Source organism: Priapulus caudatus, unplaced genomic scaffold, assembly GCF_000485595.1.
Source record: "Priapulus caudatus unplaced genomic scaffold, Priapulus_caudatus-5.0.1 Scaffold42, whole genome shotgun sequence".
Classification (NCBI taxonomy): domain Eukaryota; kingdom Metazoa; phylum Priapulida; class Priapulimorpha; order Priapulimorphida; family Priapulidae; genus Priapulus; species Priapulus caudatus.
The window spans coordinates 269,861-282,496 of NW_014577103.1; the positions used below are offsets into that span (position 1 = coordinate 269,861).

At 44.1% G+C, this 12,636-nt stretch overlaps 1 protein-coding gene and 1 long non-coding RNA gene across 2 annotated transcripts in view; both read right to left on the reverse strand.

The window, feature by feature from the left end:
- Positions 1-631: 631 nt before the first annotated feature.
- LOC106820534 (ATP-dependent RNA helicase DHX8-like) overlaps positions 632-12,636 on the reverse strand; it is a 23,293-nt gene continuing 11,288 nt past the window's right edge. Inside the window, exons 9-19 of the mRNA XM_014825045.1 lie at positions 12,231-12,315; positions 11,624-11,721; positions 10,647-10,794; positions 8,988-9,271; positions 6,129-6,273; positions 5,561-5,742; positions 4,418-4,558; positions 3,619-3,912; positions 3,260-3,267; positions 1,569-1,766; positions 632-1,171 (exon numbers count right to left, since the gene is read on the reverse strand). Coding sequence (XP_014680531.1) covers positions 952-1,171; positions 1,569-1,766; positions 3,260-3,267; positions 3,619-3,912; positions 4,418-4,558; positions 5,561-5,742; positions 6,129-6,273; positions 8,988-9,271; positions 10,647-10,794; positions 11,624-11,721; positions 12,231-12,315 — 1,803 coding nt within the window. The 3' untranslated portion in view covers positions 632-951. The remainder of the gene's footprint in view (positions 1,172-1,568; positions 1,767-3,259; positions 3,268-3,618; positions 3,913-4,417; positions 4,559-5,560; positions 5,743-6,128; positions 6,274-8,987; positions 9,272-10,646; positions 10,795-11,623; positions 11,722-12,230; positions 12,316-12,636) is intronic.
- LOC106820636 lies at positions 6,716-7,937 on the reverse strand. Its single transcript, XR_001395636.1, has 2 exons — positions 7,494-7,937; positions 6,716-7,384 (listed from the first exon to the last, which is right to left on the reverse strand). It is a non-coding gene; the product is annotated as an uncharacterized LOC106820636 (long non-coding RNA).

Below are 12,636 nucleotides of genomic sequence, written 5' to 3' on the forward strand. Positions count from 1 at the left end.
ATCCATTGCCTACACGACTGCAAACCGAACATCCACTCGGCAAATCTCCCATGCCACCTCACCCTACCCATGATATCCTTCACCCTAACCATCGCTTCCAAGACTGCAACCAAACATTGGCACAGCACATCCGCAGTCCTCCCCTGAGTACTTCTCACTCTTCTTCACCCTCTGGTGTTACTTGTAGCACCTGACGCGCGATATCCTCAAACCTAACCATCCATTGCCTACACGACTGCAAACCGAACATCCACTCGGCAAATCTCCCAATGCCACCTCACACTACCCATGATAACCTTCTCCCTAACCATCGCATCCAAGACTGCAACCAAACATTCGCACAGCACATCCCGCAGTCCTCCCCTGGGTACTTCTCACTCTTCTTCACCCTCTGGTCTACTTGTAGCACCTGACGTGCAATATTCTCCACCCAGAGATGCCAACACATATTTGAAGCAATCTGTAGTTTCTGGCCATCAAATTAGTAGTTCGAGGGTCACGTAGTGACCCGAGTTTGCTAGAGGGGGTCCGGCATGCCCCCCAGAATTTTTTTTTATTCTGAGATGCAATTTCCTGCATTCGGAGGGTCAAAAATGACAATAAATTGAAAAAAAAATTTTTTCGATCACAGTGAAATTCGTAGTTTGATACAAACTGGTGGTAGTGGTGCAAAAGGAATAGAAATTTATATAAAATACGGATAAATCGTAGTGGTTGGTATCTCTGCTCCACCCTAACAATCGCATCCAAGACTGCAATCAAACATTCACACAGCACATCCCGCAGTCCTCCCCTGGGTACTTGCAGGACCCCCTTCAGACACTGTGAGGTCCTAAGCTGCAGCTTGTTTAGCTTATGTCTAAATCCGTCCCTCACCACACGCTCCACACTCTCTCCTCTACTTGTATCTGCGCACACGCGATATCCTCCAAGCGTTCCACACTCTCTCCTCTACTTGTATCTGCGCACACGCGATATCCTCCACGCGTTCGGTTCCTCGTATCTATTATAGAGCGGTTCGAGTCGCTGCGTCTTCTTGTGCTTGCTCAGCTTCGTCGGGTCGGCCAGCTTGAAGAACGCGGGCGCGAATTCTACGAGCCACTTGGGGTCGATGGTGGTGACCTCTCTCATGTATTCCTTCGTGGTGAGGACCAGCTCGTGGTAGACGACCCTGAGGGATGCGGGGGAAGAAAACACGTGAGCGTTATAATTTATAAATATATATGTAATTAATTATATTTAAATAAAATAAAATGTAATTTAAAAAATGTAAAAATTAAATTTAAATATAATTAATTAATTAGGGCTATCGTTAGCGTAGTGACACCAGCTCATGGTAAACAACCCTGAAAGAGGAGAAGAATTGGTGGTGTTGATTGTTGGACAAATTATGAAGGAAGGCGTGTGCAGTGCGTTTTCTACGGGATTAAATCGGGAGCGAAAAACACGTTAATGAATGGAACGTTTGTTTAAAAAAAAAAACTCAAAAAAACGATGAAGCATGTACATTGTTTCCCCTGGATTAAATCACGAGTGAGGCAGAGGAAAGTAATAGATATTTCACATACCACTCTGGTTGTCTGTTGAAGAGAGCGCTGGAGGGGTGGATGTAGACGACTTGACTGTCCACCAGTGTACGGAAACCTTCCTGTGGATCCTTCTTCGCTGCGTTACGGAAGAAACCGCTGCAGATGCACTTCTGAACGCGCACGGTCTGTTTCCCACACGCCACCACGTCATAAGAAAATAAGCTGTTGATTTTTCTCCTAACTCATACCACTGTGCTCTAGATCTAACAGCTATGCCTTCAGTTTTTTTATCTCTCAATTTTTCCAACTCATTGTTCAGTTTTTCTAATCTTTCAATGTTGTCGATATAGCTATTAGGGTTATGTTTTATAGCTTTTTCTATTTCTGATATTTCTTTCTCCAGCTGCTTTTCTTCTTTAATATTTTCCCTTTTAACCCTAGCCGAATACGGTATAGTGAGGCCTCTTACTTCCAACAATAAGGTTTCCCAAAATAGCTGGTCATTTATAGTCAATTGAATTTTGGAGTTTGGACATGAAGATACAAATTCGGGGTTATAGGGCGTGTCTGCATAAAACTGTTTCATATCCTGAATTTTTTTTTTAACCATTCCTATATATGTTGTATCCTTCAATAAAGTATTATTAAGTTTCCAATATCCTCGACCTCTCGTATGATTTGATACTGATATTTCTATTCTAACACTGGCATGATCTGACTTGTATTTTGGTTGTATTTCCGAAGAAGTTATCACTGCCATAATGTCCTCAGTACATAGAAAATAATCTAGCCTAGCCATTTGTACCTTTGGTTTCCTCCTGGCCCATGTGTATTGTTTTTCGTCCTCGTGAAATGCTTTCCATACATCTACCAATTCTTTTTGGTTTATTAATGATAGAACTGTATCTCTAGCCTTTGGGTTATTAATATGTTTGTAATTATGGTAATCTGAATTAGGGTTCAATACTAGATTCCAATCTCCACATATCATTACACTTTCATTTCCAATATCTTCTATTAATTTTTGAATATTTGTATAAAAGTTAGGAGCATCTTCGTTTGGTCCATACAAGTTGACTAGTGTAAAATGAATATTTTCTCCTACTGTAATATCCAAGACTAAGAGTATATAATTGCCGTCTGGGTCGCTTTTAGTTTCGTATATTGTATATTCAAGTTATTGTTAAAAAGTATTGCCACTCCTCTTGCGCGTGATGTAAAAGGGCAAAATATTGCCTCAACGCCCCAATCTAGTTTTGCTCGATCTATCAGTTTATCGTCAATATGTGTATCCTGTAGACATGCTATATTTACTTTTTTCTCTTTAAATCTTCCAAAAATATCTCTACGCTTGTTACAATCACCTAACCCCCTACAATTCATAGTTTCTATATATATATTTTCTCCATTTTAATAGTGTGCATTTAGCGAGAAATAAACAGATCTGGAAATAACATAATTTTTTGGCAAATTTAAAAACAACATAAGACACACAGACAACACATGGATAAAGACAGACATGAACATCTGACACAACCTCTGATACATGACCCCTTTGTGGATATACCACAGTCTTGCTCAGAAGAACAATGTTCACGTTACAAACAACATATAGAAATAAACTACCTGGTTTGGTAGCCATTGAGGCTTAGCCTGGTATTAGTGTGGGGGGTGGCTCCTTACTTAGTCTATCGTACACAAATTATATGTTATATATACATATATAAAACTCCGCCATCTACCGAGGAAACCAACATGTAAGGATATTATCGACCGCGCCTACACACACGCACGCACTCTCAGGATAGCTGCGGCTTTATGATGATCGATGTTATCTACCATCCTTACACACAGACATACACGCACGCATGTATGCACGCACGTACGCACGCACGCACGCTTGCACGCACGCACGCACGCACGCACGCACGCTTGCACGCACGCACGCACGCACGCACGCACGCACGCACACACGCATGCACACCCACACCCACACACCTACAAACACACCTCATCTCCAACACCTGCACACACACATGCTCGCACGCACGTCCCCCACACCAACACACAGGGCTACAATCACACTCACGCGGCGTCCCAGGCGCGTCAGCAGCCCCTCGTTATCCAACGCGCTGAGCGAATGCAGTTGCTCCAGCGAACAAATCAACGTCTCCATCGGCGGCGCGTCCATGAAGTCAAAGTTCAGCAGGTCGTTGATTCCCATCGCCTTCAGCTGCAGCACCGTTCCCGCGAGGTTCGTACGCTGAATCTCCGGTATCGGCGTAGCAAGCATCTCATCCCGGTACGCCCGCTCCGTGTATAGACGGTAGCATTTACCCGGTCCCGTGCGGCCGGCGCGTCCCGATCGTTGCTTAGCTTGCGCCTGTAGGTCGAGGTAATAATAATATAATTTTCGGGTGCCGTACTGGGCTACTGGCATAGTGGGCTACTGAAGAGATTCACAGTTTTCACTGGTGGGTTTTCTTTTTGCTGAGTACTAAGCAGTGTTTACCATTTTTCAAGTCTTTGGTATGACCCGGCCGGGAGTCAAACCCACGAGCTTCCACATGCGAGGCGAGCACTCTACCAATTGGGCCGTCGCTGCGGTATACGTAGGTGCAGGTGACGTCGCTTGTAATTAGCCCATATTTATTCATTTAATTAGTTCACAGTAGTAGACATTTCTCAATGAGCCGTCGCGGTATGCGCGCCGGGCCCAGGCTGCGTTCTGCCTAACTTGTAAAAGTTACAAGCCGCGTAATATATCCAAGTAACTATCAACTAACTATCTTGACCGTTATAGCATTGACTGTCCTTTATAGACACGTGTGCATTCCATAAAGGTTTCTGCATTTGATAGAATACCTGTGAGTGAGATTGCACATTACCTGCGAGATAGGTGTGACAACGAGAGCGTCCATGCCTGTCTTGGAGTTGTAGACCTTCTGTTTAACGAATCCCGGATCGACGACGTAGTAGACTCCGTCGATCGTCAGCGACGTTTCTGCGATGTTAGTCGCTATGACAACCTGCAGCGCAAGATCAAAAATGTTATAGTCAGTAAATCGGTGCTAAGTTTACCATCAATGGCCAACAAGGCAGAAATTGGCATTGTATCTTAATTTGTAACCTATGTGAGCTCACTTTAAAATGATAGTTAACTCTAAAAATAGTTTACATTTCCAGTTTACTAAAAATCGTTTGTTGGATTATTTACTCTTACTTGATTATTAAAATTATTTACTTAAATCATGGAGCAATATAGGTAGCTGGAGTGCCATGATGAATGTTGAAGATTGGATTTATAAACCTATCAATCATATCCAATTCTCATCCCACACATACACTCATCTACACATTCATCCACACGCCCGCTCCCCCTGCCTGCCTGTCCGTCCATCCATCCACCCGCCTGCCCCTCTGCCTGCATGTCCGTCCATCCATCCATCCACCCCCCCCCTACCTACCTGCAGCAAGCCACACACTAAATGCCTGCCTCCACACACGCAGCGCGGCACGGAACGCCACGGAAACGGCGCCGTTCACCCCTTCCGGCAAAGTTCAAATCTATTATATCTTATGGTGCAGTCTCCACTGACACGGCATGACGCCAGCTGGCTTTCACGGCGACGGCGAAAGTCAAATGAGTTTGACTTTTGCCGGCTGCCGTGTACGGAGAAAGACAGTTGAACCAATCAACGCGATTGTGTTTTATCCTGTGTTCTGCTCACGCCACCATCAGCCAATGGACAACAAGCACATGCATAATTTCTGATCACTGAACCAGAGTGAACACAATGCGCTCAGATACAATGCGCGAAATCACAATGTGTTTTTTTTCCAGCACAACGGCGCTGCGTTTTTCTGTGTCATGTCGTGCCGCGTGTTTGGAGACATAGCTTAAGACGAACACTGTTCCCACACGATCACCCCGATCCTACCTTTCTTCAGCTACACACTAACACAGCCACCCACGATCCCCCGATCCTACATTTCCCACACTCCTGCATGCGCGACCCCCTCTCTCCTACCTTCCGTGAGCCGGGGGGCGCGGGGTCGAATATCCGTGTCTGCATCTCGCTGGGCAGAGCGCTGTACACAGGTAGGATGATCAGATCGGGAACCTCCGGTCCCAGCGACTTCATGCGCTCGTAGAGAATCTCGCACGCCGTGTCAATCTCCTCCTGTCCCGTGAGGAAGATGAGCACATCTCCTGCAACGCGCGAACAGAGGGGCGTTAGTTACACGTGGCGCCATCTACGGGTACGTAAGGGATTTTTTTTAAGGTGGTGCCATCTACGGGTACGTAAGGGATTTTTTTTCAAGGTGTTTTTTAATCTATGGAAGTAAGTAATTGGAGTAAATTATACCTAAACTCTTCTGCTGATATGCCGCATGGCGCCATCTACAGTTACATAACGTAATTTACGCGGCTCACAGTAATGTATTCGCTCCTGCACTCACCGGGCGGCTCGGCGAGGTATATCTACAATGACGTGTGGCGCCATCTACAGCCACATAAAGCAATCTACGCGGCTCACACTGAATCGCACCGCCACTGTCTGTGTTGCGCAGTAATTAATTCGCTCTGCCCCTCACCTGGCGGTTCGGTTAGGTGTATTTGCATGACAGTGATGAGGGAGGCGTCGAGGTAGTCGGTCTCCGCCTCCTTCGTGTAGAGGATCTCGACGGGGTAGGTGCGGCCGGGAATCGTGAAGATCGGCGACTGGAAGAAGACTTGTGCCTGCATGTACACACACACATTATGTATATATATATATATATATATATATATAAATGAGTTGTATATGATAAGCTATTATATACAGATCAGTGATAGTAATATTATTTTGGGAGTGGTTGCAAGATGGCAGCCAGTGACGCGGTGGCGTTACTTTCTTACCGACCGTGGATTGGCTAACGGCTGTCCAGTTAGTATATAGATATCAGTGGTTGTTCCATCGTTTACAAGCGCACGAGGGAGGGCTCCTTAACATTCCTTTGTGTAATCTGACGAGACAAAGATATTTTTTTCATGTTTGTAAATCGTACAGGAGATGTTGTGTCGATGATATATAGGTTTTAACACGGAAATATATTGCTCGAAATGAAGTTGTGTAATTGTTTTTATGCGATTGGTTGAACTAACAACCAATGCGTAATAAAAATGTACCATTATATTGAGATGATATTATACGAGGAGGCAATCGTACCAGTATATTCATATCGTTTCAATTTATATCGCGGAACATTCACATTATTTCACATGTATACCTGCTGCAAGGCAATCTATTTATTAAAATCGCTTTCTTTAAAATATGGCACACCTTAAGATTAATCATACACAATGGAATACATCAGGAGCTACACGTGTTAATTTTTTTTTAAAGATTTCAATAAGATAGATAATTTGCTAACGCTACTATGCTACATATAATACAGTTGCTGACAGTGCATCCAAGCATCTGCCACATGTTGCTTCTCTTGTTCCCAACAGCAACCTTGGTCACAAAGACACATACCCTCTGCCACACACCCACACACTTGGTTGCAAGTGATGGCAAAACGTCAGGAAGACAATTTTTATAGTTTTTATAGCCTCCCAACAACTATCCATATGCACTGTCTAACACTTGAGTACAAAGCCTGCAGTCAACAGTCACTCACACACACAGGAACACTGTTGCAACTGGCATGAAAAGGAAGAAGATAACTTCCAACGTATACATAAACCTCGGACAACAATGCTCTCCACTCTCCCATCACCTACATGACTGCAACCACATATCCTGCCCCTGCTGCTGCTTCACCCTCTCGTCTACTTGTTTCTCCCCTGACCCTCGATATCGACCAACCTAACCATCGCCTACACGACTGCAACCACATATCTTGCCCCTGCTGCTGCTGCTGCTGCTTCACCCTCTCGTCAACTTGTTTCTCCCCTGACCCTCGATATCGACCAACCTAACCATCGCCTACACGACTGCAACCACAGATCCACTCCAACATCCAACCACAGATCGACTTGGCACATCACTCAGCCCTCCTGCACCCACTACTCATTCTTCTTCACGCTCTAGTGTTACTTGTAGCACCTGACACGCGATATCCTCAAACATAACCATCCATTGCCTACACGACTGCAAACCGAACATCCACTCGGCAAATCTCCCAATGCCACCTCACATTACCCATGATATCCTTCACCCTAACCATCGCTTCCAAGACTGCAACCAAACATTCGCACAGCACATCTCGCAGTCCTCCCCTGGGTACTTCTCACTCTTCTTCACCCTCTGGTCTACTTGTAGCACCTGACGCGCGATATCCTCCACCCAGAGATGCCAACACATATTTGAAGCAATCTGTAGTTTCTGGCCATCAAATTAGTAGTTCGAGGGTCACGTAGTGACCCGAGTTTGCTAGAGGGGGTCCGGCATGCCCCCCAGAATTTTTTTTTATTCTGAGATGCAATTTCCTGCCTTCTGAGGGTGAAAAATGACAATAAATTGACAAAAAAAATTTTTTTTTCGATCATAGTGAAATTCGTAGTTTCATACAAACTGGTCGTAGTGGTGCAAAAGGAATAGAAATTTGTATAAAATACGGATAAATCGTAGTGGTTGGCATCTCTGCTCCACCCTAACAATCGCATCCAAGACTGCAACCAAACATTCACACAGCACATCCCGCAGTCCTACTTCGCGTCGCTAGGCGATCGCGTCGCGTCGGGGATGGGGGAAGCCTTGTAACAGGGTCGTTACAGTACAAATGAGTAGCAACGGTGGTGTTATCCATTCCTTTGTGTCATTGAATATCGTAAGTTATAATTGAAATTACTCATATTATTACTACACAGAATATACTATATAATGCAACTGGTTAACCACTTTTTGTAAACACTGAGAACTACTATACATCAATATCGCGTATTGCCACTATTGCTATAAGTGTATAGTTATATTTGTGTTCTTCGTCATGGTTCGTCCAGGGGTAATTTAAACAGTACTACTCACACCTATAGTGTATTTAGCTTCAACATCGAGTTCGTCCTCAATCGACGCGCTTCACCCACGGATCAGGCCCTCTCTCGCGAACTCTTGCCTGTAGTCCCTGTTGTCGTAGTTCATATGCCTCGCTTGCTAGTTTTCCCCTGTACTGTTTTAACTGGGGAGGGAGGTCGGTTCGAACACTCATTGGGGTATCCTTCAAATATTTGGCCGCTCGCAAAAAAGCTTTGCGTTCTGCCCAATATACGATAACCACAATAATGGCGGTGGGTCTGTCATTTGGCCGTCGCAGTCGGTGCGCATTTCTAATGCACATTTCACGTGAAAGCTTGTCATCGAGTTTTAGTGAGTTACTTGCAAAGTCCTGCACCACTTCGATGGTTAACTCCGGCGCAGTTTCATATCCTTTAACACCATAAATAAGCAGATGGTATTTGCGACCATGTACTTGGCTAGTAAGTAGGGACCGTTTCAACTCCGCCATGTCGTTTTCTAATTTTGCAATGTCATCCCGATCCTTCGCCTGTCCGTCTTTCAATTCTCCTACTTCAAACTCTAAACTGTCGAACTTGTCAGTCAGTGTTTTGAACCCCTGCTCCATCCTCGAATCTATGCTTTTAAGCAGTTTATGCAGTTCAGCGTTGGTCACTTTTTCGGTCGCCATGACAGGTTTCGAGAGCTGTTTTTCTGACACGGGTGTAGATATTTTCTCCGTTGACAATTCGCAGGATTCTGAGCGCGTGAAATATTTTTTAATAGATGCTCTGTTTGCTCGACTATGTCTTACACTCATAGTATGCGCTTGTAAGTATAATTTTCAGTCACAAAGAGTTGAAGAACGTAGGAGCCACCTTACACACGTGTTGTTAGTTCGCCATCTTGCCCCGGGCAACGTTATTAATAATAACAACAACAAAAACAACAACAACAACAACAACAACAACAACAACTACAACAACAACAACAACAATAACAAGCAACGCAAGCTTCCCTCCACGCACCTGCTTCAGCTATATAATAATAATAATAATAATAATATCAACAATAACAAGGTCGCGTGTACATGTATTGTGTTGATATTGATGTTTTCAATTACACTTCATGCTAGTGTTGCCTTTATCGCAATGTGTGTTCATGTGTTTGGTTTGATGATGCAAGTCATGAGAGTTATAACACTTACGTGTAATAATAGAATAAATATTATCTTGTCCATACATTTATACATGTCATTCTACCTCATTCTCCAACGTCATCACTCATGATCATTGATTATCGTCACTTCCACCACCATCATCATCATCTTGAATATCACAATCACCGTTACGATTACCATCAGGCAACAGTATCATATCTGTCGATAGTAGGTACATACTGTGTCAGAATTACACAGCAGCCCGCGACACACGCCTCTGTGGGGTGATACTCCATTAGGAGCGTTCCCAACTTTAATGTCATTAATGGTCATAATAACATATACATGGTCATATATTAGTTTGTGGTTTAATGTCATTTAGGTTAGGGTTAGGGTTAGGGTTAGGGTTAGGGTTAGGATTAGGGTTAGGATTAGGGTTAGGATTATCAATCATTATTCATTAATCATTAATCATTAATGATATCAAAGTTGGGAACACTCCTAATACTAATGGAGCGTTAGCCTGTCTGTGGCTGTGCACATCGTGAGGCTGTGCACCTGCCTGCTGGCTGGAGCGGCATTAATTGTGTAAGTAAGGGGAGGGGGGCGAGTGCACTGATTGTTTCAGTCGCGTGGGGAATGTTGATCACTGTACATGTTCGTAAAAACAAGGAACCTCTGACTTCAACTTATGCGATGGAATTAACGCAGGTTTGAAACAATTGGGACTAGAATTTTTCTTCGAGATAGGCGAAATTCGACTTGTGAATTTCGACTTGGACGAAGATTTATTAAAGTAAAAACATAGGGAAAGATCGGGACTTTTGTGGAGCTTCGATTTGGCCGATTATTCGACTTGTGTGATGTCGACTTAGGTGAGGTCGACTGTATATATAGATATATATAGATATGTCTACTTCTATATCTACTACTATATAATATTGTAAGGGCTGCCATGCAGCAGAAAACACATACCCTCCGGCATCGGATCGATCCAGTTCTTGTTGATGCCCGTCGGTATGGAGTCCATCTCAGCCTCTCTCTGCGCTTGTTTCAGTTCTCGCCGCTCCTTCTGCAGCGCCCCCTGCATCATGGCCGCCTGCGCCAACGACCCGTCCGGATTCTGCAACGAACAGCATAGCTCTCGGTAAAAGCGAACGCACGCATGCAGACGAGGGCACGCACGCACGCACACACGCACATGCACACACACACTGGCAAACACGTGGACTACGTACACGTGGATGTGCATCAAGAGTAAGATCATGATACATAACTGTGTAATCTGTGCAATAACAATCACTGTAGACAAAATTCCTTATAATAATCTGTGTGATTGTATAGCTTGTAGTTTACCTCTGACACATTCACACACTCGCATATATATACACAAGCAAAAACGCACGCATGCATGCACTCATTCACACACACGCACGCACACATACACACACCAAGACACTAATACCTAATGTTATAACCTGTCTCATAACAATACAAACTGTACGGTTAGTACAACACATTTCTGACACTCGTGCGTAAAACGTGCGCAACAACTATCTCGCTTGACCGACCTAGAAACAACTTTCAAGGGCGCGGCGTGGCAGAGAGACATAGCGGGGTCGGTTGCAGGCATGCATTACTTATTATCACCATTTTACCTACAATAATACACTTTAGATGCACGCATGTGTAAAACGTGCGCAATAACGATCTCGCTCGACACGACCTAGAAACGACCTTCAAGGACACGATCATCTCTCTCACAGAGACAGAGGGTTGCAGGCATACCTTGACTACATTGACCTTTTGACCTACGATGATACACTTTACATGCACGCATATGTAAAACGTGCGCAATAACGATCTCGCTCGACCTTCAACCTTCGAGGACACGATCATCTCTCTCCTCAGGGAGACAGAGGTGAGGTACAGGTGAGACAGTGTAGACACACCTTGACGATCTTCACAGGACTCATGTCAGTGATGCTGCGTCCGTGACCCTTCAGGAACGGCGGTTCGTCTTCGACTAACTCCACCTCTAAGTCCTCGTCTGCAATAGACACGCGCGATTACGGCGTCGGTGAAACGACCGCCCTCGCACAAAGACTGTGTAAAGTCGAACCTGGGTACATAAGGGTCACTCGAGCGAACGACCGAAGTGCGTCCTTGGTAGACAGGTCGACTGTTCTATAGAGGTGAGAGCGCTATAGAAGATTTGACATGATAAATATTTATGAGATTTAAATAACAGATTATTAGAGATTTAAATCGAATGATAATCAATACAATCGACACGGCGCACACGACGTTTCTTTTCGTACCATTGAATGATTTTTCTGTTTATTTATTGGTTTGACCAGGCTTTATACCTGGTAATAAGAGTTTTGTTGATATATCCCCTGTCATTATAGCGCCTAATATTTATATTAATAATTTAAAAAATAAAAAATTTCCCAAAATTTTTTTTATATGAACTTGCTTACAACGTATCTTCATTTTACTCGTTTGATCGAGTGTTCGTAACCTGCATTGGAGGGGGAAGTAATGTGCACCACATACCTTCCTCGTCATCTTTTGGAATGATTCCAGTTTCTTCGTCGAAATCTGGGAGTTCCGACACATCTATGCAGTTGGCAGCAATCATCTAGAAAAAAAACAAGCGTGTTAGTAGTAGAACATTTATTTATATTATACAGGTTTTTGTTTGTGTTTGCTCCCCACCTGCCTCAGCTACCATCACTCACCCACATAACTATCCCATTTATCAATTTTTGTTATATATATTATTTACAATTACTGCTACTACTACTGCTACTACTACTACTAACTACTACTGCTGCTGCTGCTGCTACTGCTGCTGCTGCTGCTGCTGCTACTACTATTACTGCTGCTGCTACTACTACTGCTACTGCTGCTGCTGCTGCTGCTGCTGCTGCTGCTGCTGCTGCTGCTGCTGCTGCTGCTG